This window comes from Myodes glareolus, chromosome 11 (genome assembly GCF_982192425.1).
Source record: "Myodes glareolus chromosome 11, mMyoGla1.1, whole genome shotgun sequence".
In the NCBI taxonomy this organism is placed as follows: Eukaryota; Metazoa; Chordata; class Mammalia; order Rodentia; family Cricetidae; genus Myodes; species Myodes glareolus.
In genome coordinates, this window is record NC_142036.1 from 41513935 (window position 1) to 41536920 (window position 22986).

At 40.5% G+C, this 22986-nt stretch overlaps 2 protein-coding genes across 11 annotated transcripts in view; one reads left to right on the forward strand and one right to left on the reverse strand.

Annotated features, from left to right (window-relative positions):
* Positions 1-162: 162 nt before the first annotated feature.
* On the forward strand, positions 163-21166 carry Aldh6a1 (aldehyde dehydrogenase 6 family member A1). 2 transcript variants are annotated; one of them, XM_048449167.3, is made up of 12 exons: positions 163-312; positions 7056-7115; positions 8690-8764; positions 8927-9088; positions 9563-9641; positions 10951-11253; positions 12635-12756; positions 14161-14350; positions 14545-14726; positions 16132-16311; positions 16634-16732; positions 18374-21166. In XM_048449167.3, the coding sequence occupies exons 1-12, from the start codon at positions 262-264 to the stop codon at positions 18476-18478; spliced, it is 1608 nt and encodes a 535-aa protein (XP_048305124.1). In that variant the 5' UTR covers positions 163-261; the 3' UTR covers positions 18479-21166. The 2 variants fall into 2 exon arrangements, with proteins under 2 accessions (XP_048305124.1, XP_048305125.1); XM_048449168.3 differs by lacking the exon at positions 163-312 and adding an exon at positions 2537-2555.
* Positions 16387-22986, reverse strand: part of Bbof1 (basal body orientation factor 1) — a 32098-nt gene continuing 25498 nt past the window's right edge. For 8 of the 9 annotated variants that reach the window (XM_048449160.3, XM_048449159.3, XM_048449157.3 and 5 more), the window contains 2 exons: positions 21052-21126; positions 20640-20896 (listed from right to left, as the gene is read on the reverse strand). In XM_048449160.3, coding sequence (XP_048305117.1) covers positions 20698-20896; positions 21052-21126 — 274 coding nt within the window. In that variant the 3' untranslated portion in view covers positions 20640-20697. Of the gene's footprint in view, positions 16863-20639; positions 20897-21051; positions 21127-22986 lie in introns of those variants that run through there. The other variant, XM_048449158.3, reaches the window with a different exon arrangement.

A 22986-nucleotide genomic window follows, 5' to 3' on the forward strand; every position in this document is an offset into this window, starting at 1 on the left:
GGGGGCGTCTCCCGACCTCCGCCAACAAAAATCGGCTGAGGTGAAAGGGGGCGAGAACGCTTCCGCTTCTGACCAATCACATATCTCCAGGGCTGGGAGTGATGGGAGGGAGTCAAGAGTTCTGACAAATGATTGGTTAGAAGAAGTGACCATCTCCTCCAATGGAAAGGCCCGACCTGTGGGCGTGGCCTAGCGGCGTGACTTCTCGGGAGGCACTGGCAACCCCAGACTCTGAGAACTGGACCGAAAAGCTGGTGAGCCATGGCGTCGGCGGTGGCGGCAGCGGCAGCAGTGCGGACCCGGATCCTGCAGGCGAGTGAGGGTGGCGTCGAAGGACCGTGATGTTAGGAATGAGTCCTTATCGCCCCAACTCTAAACCATGCTCCTGCCGGACAAACTTATTGGCCCAGACCCTTTGCAGACCCTCGTTCCACCAAACCCGTGGGTCCGGGTTGTCACTCTGTACCGTCTCTGGCCTTGGATCCAGCCCCGGAGCGTCACGCCTGGCTCTCCGTCTTTTTACTCTTGAACCTTTCCTTTTCTGGCTCTGACCCACCCACCTCCCGTTAAGCTCAGTCCCTGCTGTCACTAGCTGGCCACTTTCTCTCTCTGGTTCCTACTAAGGTCTCTCTTTCACCTCTGCACCAGCCACCTCTGTTCCCCAGGAACTCCCCGTTTTGGTCACCTTTCTTAGAGTACTTTACTTTGCCAGGAGTGTCCCTTCCCCCACCCGACCTCTGTTAATAATCTGAGGTAAGGGGGCGGGGGAGCTCACTAGGGTCAGCGAAGGATCTTCGAATCGCCTAGAAATAAATGTAGCCTAGATTTTCACTCCAAAGGCAGCCATTTGCTAGCTGTTTTCACAAACTATTATGGCTCCTAGTGTTTTTCACAAGTTCTGGGGCCAAGTTAAACTTTCTCTGCAAAGTTAACCGGAGTTAATTTTTAGAGTTAAATAAGGGCACGTTGTTAATACTGCTTCATTCAAAAGACTAAACATTTCCCAAACAGGTGGTAGAAAATGGAAGCCTGGGAAAACACGTTCCCAAAGCCAGCTCCCCAAGTGCCAACACACCCTCCACTCTGCCAGACTGGAATGGGAACCCCGCAAAATCCAGCCTAAGGGCAGTTATAGAGCTACTACGGAAGCTTCAAGCCTGTGATCCCAGCTTTGTGTATAGCCTCTTCTGTGTTTGTACCTTAGCAAGGCCTTAGAATATGAGGCAAGATTTACTATGTTCCTGGCAAGATTCATAATCCTGCATTAAGCAACATTGTCTCCTTCTTACTCATCCAGCCTGGGAAGGTCCTCTATGCTGTTGCACTTATATCAAATTATATTTCTTTTCATCAGGTTTCTATGAGTTCTACTGCAGAAATGTGTTTGTTAGATTATCGGTGGAGTCTCCAAAGGTTCAGGATTGAATGTGTTGTTTATGGGACAGTGTGGAGAATGGGCTGGAGGCCATAGAGGGCTGGCATGACTCCACTCCCTAGTTCTATTCCGGTATCTTTTTCTAGTAACAGAGACAGCATTTCCAGCCTACATTTTCCATTACCAACCTCTTAAAATCCTTTATAGAAATTGCTCCGCCCCCATTCATTGTTAGCCCATCACCACGAGTCACTGACAATCTTAAGGTATTTTGTACTTTGCACAGAGGAGCAGAATCTTTCTTCCCACGCATGTTATTTTTGAAACAGATTTTTTTTTCTTTTTAAACACCAATTTGAAGAAACCTCTGATCTGACTTGGGGAAAGGCCAGAACTAGTTCTTAGACAACTAGGAGTTACTGTAACGTGATATTCTGATAGAGGCTTGTCTGAGTGGCCATGGTGGCACATGTACACAGGGCCAGCTCTTGGAGAAACTGAGACAGGAAAATCGCTTGAGACTGCTTCAAAACTAGCCTGGGAAGGGAATCAGCCAGAGAGCAGGAGGGGAGAAGAGGAGTCAATTGAAGACAAAAGTGACAAACAGCATAGTCTAATGGTATGCCTGAAAATGCTGTAATGAATCTCATTATTTTGTAAACGGTTACTTTAAAAAAAAAAACAAGAAAGAATAGTTTCTAAAACAAAAAGTAAAACTGGAAACTGGAGAAATAGCTTGGAGGTTAGGTAAGAGCACCTGCTGCTCTTCAGAGAACCTGTGTTCAGTTTCCGGCACCCACACTGGGTAGGCCACAACTGTCTCTTAACCCCAGCTTTAGGGGATCTGCTACCTTCTGTACCCATCCATGTTGCATACACTCACATATACACAAAATAAAAAAAAAAACTTAACAGAAACAACAACAAAACCACCTGGGTAACATACTAAATCCCTAGCACTAGAAAAGGGGAAAAGAAAGAAAAATAAACAGAAAAAATTGTCTAAATTTGACAGCCATGGCTATTAGAGAACTATCAGAAGAAACTAGGAAGGATCAAACTCATGTTTTCAGAGGGGCTTTTTCTTTTCTTTTCTTTTTTTTTTTTTTTTTTAGGCTAGCGTACAAAGTAATGAGTGAGCTTTCAGTGAATTTAAATGAGAAGACAAAGGGAACAGCAGGTAAGGAGTTAGTATCTAGAGCAGTGGTTCTCAACCTGAGGGTCATGACCCCTTGGCATTGACCGATCCTTTCACTGGGGTTGCATATCAGATATCCTGCCTATCAGATAGTTACATTATGATTCCTAAAAGTAGCAAAATTACAGTTAGGAAGTAGTAATGAAAATAATTCTATTGTTGGGGTTCACCACAACATGAGGGACGGTTGAGAACCATTAGGAAGGTTGAGAACCATTGCTCTAGGGAGTGAAAGTCAGAGGCTAGTTTCTTCAGCAATGGTGCTAATGAGTATTTCTTAGGAAATGCAAAACAGATATGAGGTCTGACCCTGCAAAAACTACATGGTAATATTTCATTATAGTGGGTGTACTGTCTGCTTTATCTTCTTTACATGAGGAAGACTGTGTGTAAGTTAAAACATAAAAGTAACTGACCTAGAATGCTTAAATTAGCTGATGCGTGCACTTTTTATACTTAAGGGAGAACACATGGAATAATATTACTAACAAATTATTGCTTGGTGAGTATTCATCCTTTAAGTCTGTGAAATATTAACAAATCCTCAGTCTGGTAGAGGGATTAGGCCAGGGGCAGAGGACACAATGGTCTAGTGATCTAAAGAGAGAGACACTTAATAACTAAACAAGCTGCTATCCTGTAATGTGGAATGAAAAATGGAAGAATTGGGGTCCTTTATGAACTCCACAATTAAGTGCTTACCCCATACCTGAGGTTGAGACTTCCTAGAAAAGACGATGGCCAACTAGAAACCGGAGGGAGTAAAGAATGAGCCAGGCAAGTGGCATGAAACAGTCAGACAAGATGGACAAAAGCAAAGAAGATAGAACTTGTCCAGAAGGCAAAGCAGGATAATGTCTGCCTCCAGAGTGGCTGGGGTAGAGCGCAAGGAGGAAGTAGCACTCGCGCCATGAAACTGGGGAAGCAGAAGTACTACGCACACAATCTTCTTCTTCAGAACAGCACCGGGGTGCTCATCTTGATTGTAAGGGCAGCAGAAAGTCACTGGAGGTTTTGTTTGCTTTGTTTTTGTTCATTTGTTTTTCTGTTTTGTTTTGCATTGCTGGGAATGGAACCCAGGAACTTATGCATGCTTGTTACTTTACCTCTGAGATGCACTCCCCGTGGAGTTCAACATAAGCGGGTAGTCTAACCTAATTTCTCTTGGAAAGACCCTCTGATTATGGAATAGAAACTAGATTCAGAACTGGGAATAGTGGGGCATGCCTTTAATCACAGCACTCAGGAGGCAGAGCAAAGCAGCTGGATCTCTGTGAGTTCAAGGCCAGCCTGGTCTACAGAATGAGTTACAGGACAGCCAGGACTACACAGAGAAATCCTGTCTCAAAAACAAAACAAAAAGAGAGAGGGAGGGAGGGAGGGAGAGTGGGGAATGAGGGAAAGAGAGAGAAAGGAAGGGAGAAAGATAGAAGGAAGTGGATTCAGAACATGTAAGATAGGAAACTATGAGACTTATTGGAAAACCACTATTGAAATCTAAGAGACAGCCATGGTAATGACTTGGAAAATGACAGGGTGAAGAGAGGAAAGCGCAGTGTGTTCAAAGATTTCTAGGAAGATAGATTGCCAGGACGTGTTTAGTTCACTGATAAGAGAAAGGGAAGAGATGAGGTATCATGGTCAGCCAGGTAACTACCCTTTGCTCGGGTAGGTGGGCTGTAGGAAGTAGAGCAGACTGGTGGGAGGAAAGGGAGCAGTTCAGCTATGAAAACAGTTACATGGTATTACCTGAAGGAGAAAAGTCTGGCTGAGAACTGCAGTCGTGGGGATGATCAGAGCCTAATGAGGCCACTGGAGTGGTTGGATTCTCTCAAGGAGTGTGTACAGAACATGAAGAAGGAAAACCCAGGGCTAAGCCTTGGGCAACTGATTTAATGTCCAGGAAGATGAGAATAACCCAGCGAAAGAGATAGGGAGTGGATACAAAGGGAAAAAGCAGCTGGGGCAGCGGTGTGTGTGTGTGTGTGTGTGTGTGTGTGTGTGTGTGTGTGTGTGTAGATAAGACACCAGGGCAGCATAGAGATAAGTGAAAAGGCTTCAAGAGGTGAGAGTAATTAACCATGTCACTTCTGCTGGGAGGCCAAGTCTAAGGAGGACTTAGAAGGATATAAAAAGTCACTGATATTTAGTCATGAAGGTTGGAGTAGACTGAAGAGTGGATGGCAGCTGTGTAAAGATAATTAAGAGAAGAAACCCATTTGGCAATATCCAAGATCTCATAGTCAGTGAAGGTAAAAATTGAAAAGTCACTGGGATTTTGCTTTGCTCTCCCCAATTCCCTGGTCTTCATGATCTTCATCAAAAGAATGAAAGGGAGACACATACAGTGTATTACAGAAGTGAAACACTCTATTGGTGCAAGTGGACACTAGCCGAGGGAACTATTGTCATAAAGCACACTGTCAAGGGGCAAGAGTGAGCAGCAGACAAAGAAGCCACCCTCCCAGCTTCATTTTACTTGAATGTTTCTTAAGTCAACTTTTGTAGCATATGTTGAGTATGTTTAGAGGGACACTATGAGACTTAACATTATAGTTGAGTCTCCTCCTTAGTTCCCTGATTTTTTACCCTACCAAATAGCAGCATATAATCCTGCCATGAAGTACCTGTACCATTTTTAAAATAGCCTCATTTCAAGAGGATCCTGGGAGTTTGCTAGCCATTCAATCTAGCCAATAGGTGAGATTTAGATTTCGTGAGAGACCTGCCTCAAATTGTAAGGAGGAAGGGCTAGATAGACAGCTGAGTAGTTAAGAGCACTGGCTGCTCTTCCAAAGAAACCAGGGTTCAATTCCCTGCACCCACGTGACAGCTTACAACTGTCTGTAACTCTGGTTCCAAGGGATCTAGTGCCCTCGTCCGGCCTCTGTAGGCACTGCACATACATGGTGAACATATATATTCAGGACAACACCCATACACATAAAATAAAAACAAATAAACATAAATATTTACAATAATGAGGTGAGAGTGCTGGAGCAAAGAATCTGGTATTGACTCTGACATTCACAGGCACATAGACCCAAAACATGTTGGCGGTGACAGCACACACCTTTAATCCCAGCACTCCGGAGGCAGAGACAGAAGGATTTCTGAGTTCAAGGTCAGCCTGGTCTACAGCCTGAGTTCCAGGACAACCAGGGCTACACAGGGAAACCCTGTCTCGAAAAAGAAAAAAATAAAGTGTGCAGTTACATATATCATTTGGTAAGTCTTAATACCTGTGAAAGTATCACAAAATAATAAAAATAATCATTACCCCAAAACTTTCCCTTTAGCTCTCCTGACTGCTGTTCCTCTCACCCTGGGTAACTACGGATCTGATGGTGCTAAAGATGAGCTGCTAGCACCAAGTTTTATATAAGTGAAATCATCTAATGTTTCGTCTCATTGTTTTTTCCCCCACGGAACAAGATCCAGACTGACACTGAATATCTGTTATGATCCTTCAGCTTCCTGAAGTGCATCTCCATACTAAACAATTGGATTTTAAAATTTTACTATTAACATATATTCTATAAAAATGGGTTCTACTATGATATTTTTATATATATGCACTTTGATCATATTATCTAATTGTGGACATTTGAGTAATTACCAAATTTGGAGCTAAATGAAAGTAAAGATATTATGAACATTTGTATTCAAGTATGTGAATATATATTTACATTTTATTGCTATTTAATCCGTATCCACATTGACCATAGACAATATTATTTATGGTTTATTATATTAACATTGATTTACACTGTCTTCAACACTTATTTTAGAAATATTAAGTACTTTTGTTAGATTTGTGGTGACTGTATTTTGCAAAATATAATACAATGACTAAAAAGATTTCTCTGGAAATCCAGAACATGATCTTTTTATTGATTTTGGTTTTTTGAGACAGGGTTTTTCTTCTGGAACCTGTCCTGGAACTACCTCTTGTAGACCAGGCTGGCCTCGAACTCACAGAGATCCTCCTGCCTCTGCCTCCCGAGTGCTGAGATTAAAGGCGTGCGCCACCACCGCCCAGCTCCAGGACATGATCTCTGTGATTTATTGTTTCCATAACTTTCTGTGTCTCCTAGTTTATTCTCGGGATTTTTATTTGGTTAGTTGTTGGGGTTCTTTTGTTTGTTTGTTTGTTTTTGTTTTTTGAGACAGGGTTTCACTGTGTAGCCCTGGCTGTCCTGGAACTCACTCTGTAGACCAAGCCAGCCTTGAACTCACAGAGATCCTCCTGCCTCTACCTGCTGAGTGCAGGGATTAAAGTCATACACCACCAAGGTCCGACATTTATCAGATTTTTGTTTTGTTGAAATAGGGTCTTACTGTGTAGCCATGGCTGGCCTGAAACTCACTCTGTAGACCAAGATTGTCTCCAACTCACAGAGACTTCCTGTCTGCCTCCTGAGTGCTGGGATTAATGTGCCACTACCCCTGACCTTTACCAGATACTTTTTAATCCCATAGGTTTCTTCTAAAGTAAGCTCCACATGGTACCCAGCATCCTCCTTCTCTTCGTCATCAGTGGTAAGTGTTTTGGTTACTAAAATAGACTTCTGAGAAGGAATCGGTGTAATTTTCAGGCATTTTCTGTTTATATGACTGTGATCAAAAAACTTTTAGTTTTCTTTGAGCTTTTTATTGAAATTTGTATGTATTTGTGGGTGTTTTGCCTGCATGTATGTCTGTGCATCATGTAGGCCTCCTGCCTGCAGAGATAGGAGATGTTGTCACATACCCTGGAGCTGGTTACAGATGGTTATAGATGGGTACTGGGAAGAAACCTGGAACCTCCTAACTGCTGAACCATCTTCAAGCCCCTTGTTTTGTGTTTTTAAAAACAGGTCTTTCACATTTAGGGAGGCAGAGGCAGGTGGATCTCTGAGTTCAAGTCTAGTCTGATCTACAGAATGAGCTTCAGAATGGCCAGGATTACACCAAGAAACCCTGTCTCTGAAACAAAACAAAACAATACAAAAAAACAGGTCTTATTATGTAGACCCAGCTTGACTGGAACTCACTGGATCAGCTGACCTTCAGCTTCTGCTTCTACTCTTCCAAAGTGCTGGGGTTACAGATGTGTGCCACCATGCCCAGAAAATTTTTCTGCCTTGGTTTTCTTTCTTTTTTTTTTTTTAAGATTTATTTATTCATCATGTATACAGTGTTCTGTCTGCATGTGTGCCTGCAGGCCAGAGAGGGCACCAGATCTTAATACAGATGATTGTGAGCCACCATGTGGTTGCTGGGAATTGAACTCAGGATCTCTGGAATAGCAGGCAGTGCTCCTAACCGCTGAGCCATCTCTCCAGCCCCATCTCTCTTTCTACCTTGGTTTTCTTATCTGTTATTGTATCTATTATGTTTTAAACAGTTTCAGTGTTGTGAGATGTTGTTTATAATTACAATTTTTAAGAATTGTATAATATTCCTTCCAGTATATGTAACTTGATTATCTTCATATAACACTTAGTATGCCTCAGTTTTTCAATATTGTAAAATAAGCATTTTTATATAGTTTTGAAAACTTCTTGGGCTGGAGAAATGGCTCAGCAGTTAAGAACACTGACTGCTCTTCCAGAGGTACTGAGTTCAATTTCCAGCAACTACATGGTGGCTCAAAACTATATACAGTGGGATCTGATACCCTCTTTAGAAATAAAGGCATACAAGCAGATAGAGCACTTGTATACATAAAATAAATAAATGAAAAATTTTAAAAATTGATTATTTTACTCTTTACTCTCACAAGGTATAAACATTTCCATTGCGACTGGAAGGTTAAATTTTTGGTGGGGAAAGGGCTAGAGAGGTAGCTCAGCAGCTAGATCCAGTTATCCACCAGAATTCCTTCTTCACAGAAAGAGAAAGAGGCTGGGCGGTGGTGGTGCACGCCTTTAATCCCAGCACTCGGGAGACAGAGGCAGGTGGATCTCTGTGAGTTTGAGGCCAGCCTGGTCTACAAGAGCTAGTTCCAGGACGGGCTCTAAAGCTACAGAGAAACCTTGTCTCGAAAAACAAACAAACAAACATGAAAGAGAAAGAGAAGCAAATAATTAATATAAAGGTTTTTATTTTTTGGTGTGTGCTTTTTTCTCTAGCCAACTGTAAAACTCTTCATTGATGGGAAATTTGTTGAATCCAAAAGTGACAAATGGATTGACATCCACAACCCAGTAAGCAAAACTTTTTTGGGACTTGAACCTACTGGTTTGAGTTTTGGGAGCAAAGGATGGGGGGGGGGCTTGGGGCTCTCCCACAAAGCACAATGTTGCCCCTGTGAGTAGGTCAATGTGGGGAAGGTGAGGCACTGGCAAGATGTGATGGCTTTTTTTCAGGCTACCAATGAGGTCATTGGTCGGGTCCCTCAATCCACCAGAGCTGAAATGGATGCAGCCATTGCGGCCTGCAAACGTGCTTTCCCTGCATGGGCAGACACGTCCATTTTAAGCCGTCAGCAGGTCCTGCTTCGCTATCAACAACTCATTAAAGAAAACCTGGTAAGAAGCTTGAGTTTTCTAGCCTGTCTCCTAGGGTATGTTGGTCACCTCTTCAAAGACTTGTTGAGCTGTCCTGTAACTCTGCAATAAAGGAGGACATTGATCACAGCCCCTTCCCTCATGACCTCATGAGTTCTCGCTCAGTTTTGTCTTTCCTTGGAGGAAAATAGGTGTAGAGTTCAGTGGTAGAGTTTGTGTTTAGTGAGCATGAGAAGACCCTAGATTCAGCCTGGCAAGGTGGTTCATACCTGTAACCCTAGCACTTGGGAGGTAGAGGCATGAAAATCATGAGTTGAAGGCTAGCCTCAACTACAAAAGGAGTTTGAGGCTAACCTGGACTACTTGAGACCTTGTCTTAAAAATATTGTCATCATTATCAACAACAAAATCATGATGTACATTCCTAATATCAAGAAAGTGAGTAAATAAAGGAACAGCCTTGGATTATTTTTTATGTGTATGTTTTCTCTCTAGAAAGAAATTGCCAAGTTAATCACATTGGAACAAGGGAAGACTCTAGCTGATGCTGAAGGAGATGTATTCCGAGGCCTTCGTAAGCTGGGAGCCCCTACTGGGACTTGTGGGAGAGGTCAAAAGACGGTGGGAGATTTATCCCAGAGTGGGGTGGTTGAGTCTTTCTTTATGTAGATCTTGCTATCCTGGGTAACTTTTTTTCTTTGTTTTGATTTTTTTTTTTTGTAGCAGGTTTTCTTTTGATCCACCACCGGCTCCAAAATCATACGTGGAGAGTTATTATTAGTTATGAATGTTTGACCTTATCTTAAGCTTGTCCCACAAGATCTTATAACTTAAACTGTTTCTCTTCATCTATGTTTTGCCTTGGGGCTTTTTACCTTTTCTTTCCTTCTGTAAATCCTACTCCATCGGGCTGCCTGGCGGCTGCCTGCCTGACTGATTGATACCAGGTGTCTCTCTTTCTTTCTCCTTTGCTCGCTCGCTCTCTCTCTCTCTCTCTCTCTCTCTCCCTCTCTCTCCCTCTTCTTCTCCCTCTCCCCTCCCCCACCCCAGTCTAGATTCTTCCTTTTACTTATTCTGTCTGTCAGCCCTGCCTATCCCTCCTTTGCCTAGCTATTGGCCATTTAGCTTTTGTTTAACTAACCAGGTGCCTTAGGCAGGCAAAGTAATACATCTTTACATCATTAAATAAATGCAGCATAAAGAAATATAGCCCTCCTTTACATAGTTAAATATTCTGCAGTATAAACAAATGTAACATATTTTTACATAGTTAAAGAACTATTCCATGAGAAATTTTTGTCTTTTGAGGCAGAGGCTCCCTATGTATTTCTGGCTGCCTTGGAACTTTCTAGGCAGCCAAGGCTGGCTCTAACCCATGGTCCTCCTACCTCAACCTGCCATGTGCTATAACTATAAGGTGCTACCACTTTAAGCAATACCTTTTAAAACATTTTTAAAGGCAATACTTGTTAGGTACCTTTGAGACTAATATACTGGGGTTTGGGTGGGTTAATTTATTTATTTTAAGAATGTGAGAGTACTCTATCTGCATGTACACATTTTTGGCAGAAGAGGGCATCAGATCCCACTAGAGATGGTTGTGAGCTACCATGTGGTTGCTGGAAATTGAACTTAGGACCTCTGGAAGAGTAGTCAGTGCTCTTAACCACTGAATCACCTTCCAGACCCTTGTTTTTTTTTTTTAAGTTCAAATGATGTTTCATAACTAATATGCACTGTCTTTCTTACACACTCAGAGAATCTGTTTATTTACTCTCCCCACATGGAAGGACAAATCACTGTCTAACCCACCCCATATTCTCACGATTGGATAGAACATAACTAAGCTAAGTAGTATTCAGTCTGTATCTTCTCTCTTCTAGAGGTGGTTGAGCATGCCTGTAGTGTGACATCCCTCATGCTGGGAGAGACCATGCCATCTATCACCAAAGACATGGACCTTTATTCCTACCGTCTGCCTCTGGGGGTGTGTGCAGGCATTGCACCATTTAATTTTCCTGCCATGATCCCCCTTTGGATGTTTCCTATGGCTATGGTTTGTGGAAATACTTTCCTTATGAAACCATCAGAGCGAGTGCCTGGAGCAACTATGCTTCTTGCTAAGTTGCTTCAGGATTCTGGTGCCCCCGATGGAGCATTGAACATCATCCATGGACAGCATGAAGGTAACTATTTTATGTGGCTACTTTTCTGACTCCCAAAGAAATTAAGGTGTTCATTATTGATTGGTAATTTTAATGTTTATTTATGTTCATGTGACTCTTTGTGTGTCTGTCACATATATGTGGGTACCCAAAGAGGCCAGATCAGGGCATTGGAGCTCCTGAAGCTGGAGTTTCAGGTGTCTGTGAGGTGCCCAGTTTGGGTGCTGAAAACTGAATTCATATCCTCTGGAAGAGTGAGAAGCATTCTCAACCACTGAGCCATCTTTCCAGCTCTGTGACTGGGGAGTCTAGGATGAGGAAACTAGCAAGGAAGGATTTACTAATAGTAACCTCCATGTTTTAAGGTCATGTGTCTTAACCGTCTTGCCATTTGGACAGGTTAAAGTAACTAACTAGGGAGTAGCAGTGTTCCTTACTCTATACTACATGTCAGGATACCCGACATGTATCCTGAACTAGGACCAGACAAAGATAAGATTAAAGAGAAAGTTCATTTTCTTGTTTAATATCTCAGCAGCCCTTTAAAGGAGGTACTATTTTTCACCTTACAGATGTGAAAATGAAGTCAGAATGCAATTAAGTCATTTGCTCTAAGTAACACTACCAGAAAACAGGAAAATTAGGATATGTCTATCCAGGAAGGCTGGCTCTGATTCTTACTTTTAAATAGTGTACCCTATCAATAACTTCTTGCATGAGGGTCTAAGTATCTGAGAATCTTAGACATAACATATTCTTAAAGGATAAAATGAAAAAATTAAGTTTTGAAGGAATATTATTTTATTTTAGGAAAATAGAAATTGTAGTCTTTATGGACTGTCAGAATGGATCAACATGTAAAGGCATTTGACAAATAAGCAAGATTCCTGGAAACCATGTAAAGGTGGGAGGAGAAAACCAATTCCACAAAACTGTCCTCTGATGTCTACATGCACAGAGAGACACACGTCATCACACACATGCACACAATAATAGAAATAAAGTTTAAAGAGATTATGACTTTCAGAGATTAGAAATGTTTCCATTTAGAAGTGTTTCTAAAATACTAATAAGAGTAAATAACAAAAAGAATTTGTAATTTAAAGGCAGGTGTAAAGGCACATGACTGTCAAAACAGGATTTGGGAGACAGAAGCCAGTGGATCTCTGCAAGTTTGAGACCAGCCTGGTCTAGTGAGCTCTAGGCCACTAGTCGGGGTACATAGTAAGACCCTGTCTCAAAAATGAAACTAATTGTAATTTAAGGGAAATAAAAGCACATCACAGTGAGATTTCCATATAGATATGTATGAATGTTAATTCACAGTCTGAGGAAGGGGTGATTTGCTGTGTTGATAAACCTATAGGCTTCTTTATGGTAATAATTTATTTTCTTTTTAAAGCTGTAAATTTTATTTGCGACCATCCAGACATCAAAGCAATCAGCTTTGTGGGCTCCAACCAGGCAGGAGAGTACATCTTTGAAAGAGGGTCAAGAAATGGCAAGAGGGTTCAAGCCAACATGGTAATTTCTCATTCCTTTGACTCCTCACGCTTGGCTGTGTGTATATGGAAGAGCTAGGGATTGTCCTCAGTAGTCAGGCCACGCATTCCATGTCCCATGGAGGCCAGCATTCGTCACTTCATCCTGACTGTCTTCCCCTTAGTCCCTGAACCTTGTGAAGTTTAATTCTGTTGTGGTGACCATCTTTTATGATATACAATTAATCTTGGTAACAAAGGACATATTGTTAACTCAAAAATGTTACTCAAATTCTTTAGTCTTCAGCATTAACAGCCAAAATTTTCTTTCTAGATCTTATTTCTTGCTTCTTTTAAAAGTGTACCCTAACTATTGTTGATATGGCTTAAAAATATGATAAAGATACACTTATCCCTGACGTTATTTATCGTTACAACAACCAGTTTGTTAAGGGACTGGAAAGGGACCAGGTCACATAGGTTCATGTCCTCGTATAATACATGGTTTACCGAGTCACATAGGTTCATGTCCTTGTATAACACATGGTTTACCGAGTCACATAGGTTCATGTCCTCATATAATACATGGTTTACCGGGTCACATAGGTTCATGTCCTCATATAATACATAGTTTACTATTTTTTTGTTTTGTTTTGGTTTGATTTTTTGAGACAAGGTTTCTCTGTGAGTCCTGTCTGTCCTGAAATTCACTCTGTAGACAAGGATGGCCTCAAACTCAGATATTCTCCTGCCTCTGCCTCCTGAGTGCCAGGATTAAAGGTGTGCACCACCACTGCCCAGCTTCTACTAGTCTCTTAACCTGTCAATTTGAAAGTAACAGCTTCCCCTCTCCCCCACCATCTTGTAAATGGCTTTGACCTAAATAAATACATATCAGTTTCTCAAGGATATTAAAATAAGTGGAGCCCTATTTAGTATTGCTTAGATTTCAGCAGTATGAAAAATAATCTCTGGCCAGTGCTACAGAGTAAGTTTAATACTAGCTTTGGCAACCCAGTGAGACTCTGTCTCAAAGTAAAATGTTTTAAAAAAAAGACACCGGGCGGTGGTGGCACACGCCTTTAATCCCAGCACTTAGGAGGCAGAGGCAGGTGGATCTCTGTGAGTTCGAGGCCAGCCTGGTCTACAAGAGCTAGTTCCAGGACAGGCTCCAAAGGCACAGAGAAACCCTGTCTCGAAAAAAAAACAAACAAAAAAAAGAGATATACCTCAGTGGCTAACATTTTCTTGGCATGTATGAGACCTAGGTTCAATTCCCAATACTGCAAAATTTTTTTAAAAAAAGCCATTTTAATCTTTGTTCAAAGTAACAAAAGATACAGTCTTTCCTTAAATTCTCATTTTATATATCAGATTCTTTGCCTAAGTCTGGCTTAACTTAATTAATTTAGCTAAGAAGACCTGTCCACTTTTCACATTTTTTTAGGGTGCCAAAAACCATGGGGTAGTCATGCCAGATGCCAATAAGGAAAACACCCTCAACCAGCTGGTTGGGGCCGCATTTGGAGCTGCTGGCCAACGCTGCATGGCTCTTTCAACAGCCATCCTTGTAGGAGAAGCTAAGAAGTGGCTGCCAGAGCTGGTGGAGCGTGCCAAAAATCTGCGAGTCAATGCAGGTAACCAGTCACCTGCCAGGTAACTAGACTTTGCTTCCCTGGCACTGACTTCTTAGATCTGGCATTGGCTTTGCCCAAGGGAGCAGTTCTGTACACTTCTACTGCTGCCTCTCTTAAACTCCACTTGTCATTCAGAGATATTTCAGAGAATTTTTTGTTAATACCAACTTTGGACCCTTCTGCTTGTTCTATAGGAGACCAGCCCGGAGCTGATCTTGGCCCTCTCATCACCCCCCAGGCCAAAGAGCGAGTCTGCAGTCTGATCGACAGTGGAACAAAAGAGGGGGCTTCCATCCTTCTGGATGGACGAAAAATTAAAGTTAAAGGCTATGAAAATGGTAACTTTGTTGGACCAACCATCATCTCCAATGTCAAGGTAAACAACTCTGGATTATTTCACAAATGCCAAAGCTGAAAACACCTTAGAGGCTCTGGAATCTCTAATTTACAAGTGAAGACTATAACTCTTGCCAGGATTGCTCAGTTATTCTGTCTGAAAGCTAAATACGTCTCCCTGACTTCCAACCAGAGCGCTTTTCAATGGACTGCACATGTCCTGCCTTGTTTTCTATTGCTGTGATAAAACATGACTAAAAACCACGTAGGGGAAGAAAGGGTGTATCTCTTTTTGTTCCAATCACATGCCAATCTGATGGAGGTAATTCCTCAGTTAGGGTTCCTTCATCCCAGGTGACTGGAATATGTCAAGATGACACAAAGCCAACCAGTATGGCAGACTCTCCCTGGAAAGCGAAATATCCTCGGCTTTGTGAAATGCGGGCTGTCACAGCTATTCTGGTGCCCAGTATAAAATCAACCACAAGCTTGTGGCTGTGTTCCAGTAAAATTTTATTTATGGACATACACTTGGACTTTATAATTTTATATCATGAAATAGTCTTCTGAATTTTTTCCTAACCATTAAAAAAAAGGTAAAAACTATGATTAGCTGTGGGCTATATAAGAATAAGCAGCTGCCACATTTGGCCTACAGGCAGTAGTTAAAACCCTTCGTGTTACATTTCCCTTCCCCACTTGCTCATAGCTACTGTAGTGCCTCATTCAATATATTAACTACCCAGGATTTATAGACTATCTTACCCATGCCCAAAAGTTAATTTCATCTTTACCAAAATGAAATAGAAGAAAAAGATATCATCAATCTTTATCAAAGTTTGAAAGTCTCTCAGCTAACATTCATGATGAAATTGAGGCAGGCTTTTTGTTGTATATCCTCACTAATCCTGAAAGATCACAGGTTGAAGTTTCTTGCCACAGAACAGCAGAGGAGAAACTTATTGGCAACAAATACAGTTGGTTAGGTATAATGGTGAAGGATGTTTTGAATGTTTAACTAGAAACCCAGTATCAAAATTGAAGACTTATTTGAAAGCAAAGGAATGAATGAGAATGGGTATTTTGTTATAGAGCATTCAGCGAGGAGTTTCTAGAAAAGTTCTGGTGTACTTAATATATGTTTGACTTTTAAAAATGACTTTTTATGTAACCTTCATTAACAACTTACAAAACAAGTTGTGCAAACATTAAAAAGAAAGCTGGTGATGGGTCTTAAACTTGAAATAGGGTACTGAAGAGCAAAGAATGCAAGGATTCCAAGATATTTATATAATGGGAGCTCCAAAGGTTTCTCCCTTCTGGACAGAAGTAAGAGATGATGGAAGATTACTAGCACAGAAGCTGCTTTTGGAGTCAGGGGCCAAAAATGTAAAAATACTCCATTTAAAAGGCTGACTTCTCTCTGGATCCATCTCTCCTGACAGCCAAGTATGACCTGTTACAAAGAGGAGATTTTTGGCCCAGTTCTTGTGGTTCTGGAGACAGACACACTGGATGAAGCCATCAAGATTGTAAATGACAACCCATATGGAAATGGAACTGCCATCTTCACCACCAATGGAGCCACTGCACGAAAATATTCTCACATGGTGGATGTTGGACAGGTCTGTGAATGGAATTTTTGAAGATTCTTACAACTAAGAGAACAAAACAGTACGCAATGATCAGCCAGCTGCAACTTGTTTGAAGATTGCACCTTTAATTGCCCATAATTCCCCATCCTTTCCTCAGTAATAAAAATTCTTAGGGTGAAGCACAGGGTGCAAGATGACTACTCAAAATTGCTATCTCCAAAAAAACCAAACCAAGCAAAATCTAAAATCCAAAGAGAAAAATAAAATTGATCTCTGTAGTCTTTGTGCTTCTACATGGACACTCTGTGGGTTGAGCTGTGATCAGTACTTGATGTGCGTTTGTTCTCTTTAGGTGGGAGTGAATGTCCCCATTCCAGTGCCTTTGCCAATGTTTTCCTTCACTGGCTCTCGATCTTCCTTCAGGGGAGACACCAATTTCTATGGCAAACAGGTAACTTCTGAGTTGGAATTCTCTTTTCCTTTGAGAAACTTTCTTGAACATCTTCAGAGCAAGATTACATAAGGAAGGACTGGCTGGCAGCTGCTGTGGCATCATCTTTTCTACTCTGTTGCAAAGGCCCCTTAAAAAAGATTTAATAGTTAACAAAATTTTGCCAACCCTGTCTCTTCATGAGTAACTCAATGCAGCAGGTTTAGAGAAAAGAGTATAAGGAAATCCAAATCTCTGTATAGATCATCTCTTCTTTCTGTGACCCTCTGTCATCTAAATGACATTTGACTATTTAGCATGTCTGGGCTTAAAGATCCTCAAGCTTATTCTTATACAATAAATTATCCATATATCAAGTGGGGTGAGACTGAGCATAGGTCTTGGATCTGTGCACTATTTTAGGTTTGACACTTTACATAATATAGTACATTATCACTGACTACTAGAAATAGAAATTGCTTAATACCAGTAACTTTGCCATGTTACTTCAGTTTCTCCTCATAACATCAATAAAAGGTGAGTTTATATCACAGACAGGGCTCAGGAGTTAGCCATAGTAAAGGGTAGAAGCAGGATTTGAGCAAAGTCTGTTGACCTTGCTTCTTAGTCAGCTTGGAAATAGAGTGGCCTGAAAATTTAACAAGATTACATTGCTCAGTTTTTCTGTTTTGATACCCTTATGCTTAAAATTCTAACTTTAGTATATTAATGATGTCTAAGGTTTGACTGTTTAGTATGTGGCAGATATTATGTCAAGTGTTTTTATTATTTAATTCTTTGTGTATGAGATGGAAAGGGCTATCCATTCGGAGTTTAGAAGACGACCTTAGATGTCGACCCTGCCATCTCGACTCCTTGTTTACCAGACTAGCTGGCCCTTGAGCTGCAGAGAGCCTTCCATCTCACCATACAAAATTACTGAAGCTTGCTACTGTACCTGACTTTTACAGGGTTCTGTAAATCTGAACTCAGGTCCTAATGTGACAACTGCTTTACCCACAAAGACATCTTCCCAGACTTACTTTTTTGGAGACATGGTCTTATATATCCTTAAGATGGTCTTCAACTTACTGTTGTAGTTAAGGATGACCTTGAACTTCTGATCCTCCTGCCTCTACCTCTTGAATCTTAGAATTATAGTCATGTAATACCATGCCTGGTTTATTCCATGTTGAAGATTGAATCCAGGGCTTCATGCATATTAGACAAGCATTCTACCAATTGAGCTATATCCCAGCCCCATAAATGTGGTTTTATTTTGGAGAGGGTTGTTTTAATTTTATATATACAGGTATTTTGCCCACATACATGTCTGTGTACTATGCTTGTGACTGATTCTCTCAGAGGCCAGAAGAGGGTGTTGGATTCCACTGGAACTGGAGATACAGGTTATTGTGAGCTGCGAACTGGGTACTGGGAATCAAACCTGGGTCCTTTGCAAGAGTGGCGTTGCTATTAATAGCTAAGCCATCTCTCTATACCCCCATAACTGGTTTAGGTAGTCTATCTCATGAACATTGGATTTTGTTGCACCAATCACTCAAATAGGAACCGAGTATTTTAGCATCACCTTCAAAATTAATTTGAAGTTATATCCTCCTAGAAGTATACACTGACTTTTTTTTTTTTTGTCCTTTTTAGGGCATCCAGTTTTACACTCAGCTAAAGACTATCACATCTCAGTGGAAAGAAGAGGATGCTACTCTTTCCTCACCTTCTGTAGTCATGCCTACCATGGGGCGTTAGAAGCAAGTTCTTCAAGACTCAATACAATCTGAGTCATTTCCCGTCATTCTTGGCCACCTTCACTTGCCATCTTTGCTCAAATCAGATCCATGATAATGAAATATGTTGCAACTAACTCTTTCTCAGAACTGCCAGTCTCTTCAAAGTAATAAGGAGACTGCAGGGAAACACTAATGCTGGGTCTGCACTTGCTCTTTGTACTTCTGTTCTGGAGGTAACTTGTAATTGTGAAATGCTTACCTGGAGTGAGGGCTGAGAACTGTCTTCTCACAGTTCTTCTGATGACTTGGGGAGGAATGCCAGTGTAGGGACAGAGCTCCCAATAATTGGAAGAACTCTTGGATAGGGAAATAGGAAGTAACAGTTCACCCTCAGGTTGAGCCTCAAACACAGTCCTCCATCGATTCTCACACTTTGCTTTTTCTTATCCCAACATTGTGACAACTGCTGCTTCTCTGATCAATGCCACTTTCTTCATGTTTAGATTCATGACCACTACTTAATACTATTATTGTCCATATTCTTTTCTTAAAATACTTCTTAAAGATACCTCAGGACGCAAATTATATGTTAGCTTTTTGTTATGTGTGCCATGTTTCATGGTTCGCTTCAGCAATCATTAATCAATACTCTAGCCACTAATACAGATGCAAATAAATCCTTAGAAAAATTATTTCACAAGTTATTTTTTTACCCAGAAATCAAAGAATGTTCCAGTCATGAAAGTGGATAAGATTCTTTGCCTTAAACAAACCTAACCTAGGGGGCTGGAGAGATGGCTCAGAGGTTAAGAGCATTGCCTGCTCTTCCAAAGGTCCTGAGTTCAATTCCCAGCAACCACATGGTGGCTCACAACCATCTGTAATGAGGTCTGGTGCCTTCTTCTGGCCTGCAGGCATACACACAGACAGAATATTGTATACATAATAAATAAATAAATAAATATTTTTAAAAAAAAACCTAACCTATTTTTTATTTGCCAAAATTTGTTATTCTTTCTTTTGCCAGCATTTCTCATTAGTTGATACTTTTTAATGAAAGATCTATTCATATAGAATAATTGATTGGGCTACAAGAAACTTACGACTTTCTATACTTTGACAGTATTTGGCCATCACTTCTTCAACTGTCTTTCAACTTGCTTCTCTGATAATCTAAGCCTTAAGTCAGAAGGGGCTTCTGTGCTGAATAGAGTAGTTTCTGGCTGTCTGACCTGTCTGAAGCCCAGCTTTCTCAACTAGATGCCTGCTGGCTCTGCTAGGTTAATCCTCAGTGCTGAGTGAGCTGTGGTACCAGTCATTTATTTTACTCTGTTCTGTACAGTCACGTGGACAGTGCTGCTCTGGTCCATCGGGTTATTTGGTGAGTTAAAATAAAGGTGGTGAAAAACCTTGAAAATTCCTACTCTGTGGGCATAAGATTATTAGTGTATCCTCATCTGGTAGAATTCAGAGCCTTCAATCACTTTAACTAAACACAACTCTGATTTTTTGTTTTCCATCCTAAAGTCAAGTAGAAATTTGTAGTTTGTGATTATAATGCCCTGTGTTTTCTTAAAAAACACAGTTCATACCTAATTCAATCCAACAACTTTGGGCTGGGTTGAAAAGTGGTTATTATCTAAATTCCAAACAAAATTTAATCACAATAAATCCTAATATTTTTGTTAAATATAAAGGAAGGTACTTTTAAAAACTACCAACTAATCAAAACTGTGTTACTCTAATTAGAATCAACTGATTTAGGCAGCTACTTATGCTCAAAGAATTTGTTTCTTAGATGAAATCTACAGTTCTATTCAGGTTAGTATCACTAAAACAGAGAACCAGCATTTTCCTTTTTATTCTTTTATGATCTCATTTGAGTTTTGTCAGATTATGTTCTGATTATGAATAACCAAGTACAAATAAAAAGTCCTTAAGGAAAAAAAAGCCCTTGGAAAAATGGCCTTTTTCTTCCTTTGTTCTCCAGGTTACAGTGATTTCTGTGTCTGATATATGTTCAAAGCCAAGAACTGCAAGGATATTCTATCTGTGCTCCTATAAAAACAGGAGGGCTGAGTGTTAGCTCCACAGGGAGGCGCAAAGGTTCATTCACCAGCACTGAAAACAGTAACACAATATACATTTTGACTAAGCCACCAATTTCAGAAAGAAATCTATAGATTCTTCAGGTATATATAATATGCCTTATTAATATGAACATTGTTATAAAATTTTCTATGGTCTCTTCCTTAAGAGCTGCTTGGGTAGTAGAGAACTGTGAACTAGCAAGACATCATATAGTGAACGGTAACAGTGGTGTATTCTCTGATTAGATAGCAGATTCCTTACTCTGTCAGAGTCCTGTAATCCATTGGAATCTGATACTGGAACTTGCTGGGTGATGAAGGTTTGATCTGGAAGGTTAATTTCATCCCTATAATGACAAAATAGTGCTGTCAACAGTCATACATGGAATTTGGTTCAGAACAACAGACTTCCTAAATCGTTCTCACTTAACTCCAGCTATAAAATCCACAAGGGACACTGCAATCAGGCTTTTGTTCATAACTCTGGTAGGAGAACTCTTACCCAGTTTCTTTCATTTCTCCACTGTCGGGAATAATATGGTCTGGAACAGGAGGCTTAGAGCTCTGGTTGTATTTCCTGTGATGGATAAACATCAATAAACAAATGAGGCAATGTCTCCTTGTGCCTTCCTATTTCAATACCCTTAAAATGAGTCAAGTTTCAGTTAGATAAGGTTTCCATTTTAAGAATGAGTTTTATACACATGATATATATATATATATATGCACACACATATATAAATAAAACAAGTATATAAAATACATATAAATAAATATATAAGCAAACATATAATTTATTTTGGTTTTGGGTTTTGTTTGTTTGTTTGTCTTTGTTTTTTTAAGACAGGGTTTCTCTGTGTAACAGCTCTGGCTGTCCTAGAACTAAGTAAACCAGGCTGGCCTTGAACTAGCCTCTGCTTCCCAAGTGCTGGAATTAAAGGCATGCGCCACCATTGCCTGGATAAAATGTGATATATTAAGTAATGGAATATAATAGCTTAGAGTTGAGACATGTTGAATTCCAGAAATAAATATCTATGGAGAGAACCGTAATGGAGGTCCTCATGGACAGTGAGTAACTAACGGCAAGGCTGAACGAGAGAACCCATGAAACACCCAGCAAGTTCCCTTCCCACAGTGGATCTATGGGTAAGAGTACTTGCTGCAAAAGCAAGAAGACATGAGTTCAAATCTAGCATTTGGAGGAGGACACAGGTAGATCCTGGGAACTAAACAACAAAAAAGAATTTATGTCAAGTGAATGGTTTTCAGTTGTTCTGAGACAGGGAGAGCTGGCTTCCAGTTCAACATGAGCCTAAGGATGAACTGAACTCCTGATCCTCCTTCCACCTCTGGAGATAAGAGGAATTTTATAAAGGTATGAAGCCTAGATTAGGGAATCTGTCTTCATTGTGAAGGTCAAGAAAGTTCTGACAAAGGAAAAGCTTGAGCCAATAATACCCAAGGTTAACATACAGAAAGGGTAAAGAGCAACTTCAGGGCACATATAAACACAGACACACACAGACTCTCAGGACACAGAAGTTAGCCAGTGGTAACAGGTGCAAAATACTTCAGAAAGTGTAGGAATGTAGTTGATTCATTATTCTGAATGAGTGAGTTTATAGAGATCAAGTGCTATGGAATAATCTTTCGGTACACTATGAAGATATATTACTCTCATTGGTTAATAAAAAACTGACTGGCCAGTAGCCACACAGGAAGAATAGGTGGGACAGCCAAATTGAGAATGCTAGGAGAAAGAAGGGTAGAGTCAGTGGAGTTACCAAGAAATACAGAGAGAACAAGACATGCTGAGGACAGGTAAAGCCACAAGCCACATGGAAATACATAGATTAATAGAAATGGGTTAATTTAAGTTGTAAGAGTTAGTTAATAATAAGCCTGAGCTATTGGCCAAGCATTCATAATTATATTAAGTCTCTTGTAGTTATTTGGGGGCGACTGCCAGAATATAGGAAAACTCCCCCTATAATAAAGAATATCATATGTTGACTTCCCAAGAAAGTCACATATGCCACTCCTAAACTTGACTTAAGCAAGTATGAAGAAAACAGCATATACTTATTCAAATGGTGGTGATATTAAATACTCTAGTAGTTAAACATGAAAGAAATCCTTAGTAAAACACTAATAGTGCCTAAGTGATTGCTAAGTCATTTATTTTAGCTGTTTACTGTTTATACTCTAATGTAGGTCAATTACAAAATACTCTATTGTTGAATTCACAGTTATACATAGTCAATTGTGAACTTTTACTAAGTTCCTAATTATTACTATTCTTACTTGGAGGTGGAGGCAGATCAGGAGTTCAAGACTAGCCTTGGTGATAAAGTGAGACAGAAGCAACCTGAGCTACATGACACTCAGCTACAAAACAAACAAACATCAGCCTAAAATAATTTGTTCATCTCTG

What these genes read in the sequence shown, in the direction of transcription:
- Aldh6a1 (XM_048449167.3), top strand. Translation starts at nt 262, where the DNA reads ATGGCGTCGGCGGTGGCGGCAGCGGCAGCAGTGCGGACCCGGATCCTG. An exon ending in GGATTGACATCCACAACCCA is followed by an intron (nt 8,765 to 8,926) that starts GTAAGCAAAACT and finishes GCTTTTTTTCAG; the next exon opens with GCTACCAATGAGGTCATTGG. An exon ending in CCAATTTCTATGGCAAACAG is followed by an intron (nt 16,733 to 18,373) that starts GTAACTTCTGAG and finishes TGTCCTTTTTAG; the next exon opens with GGCATCCAGTTTTACACTCA.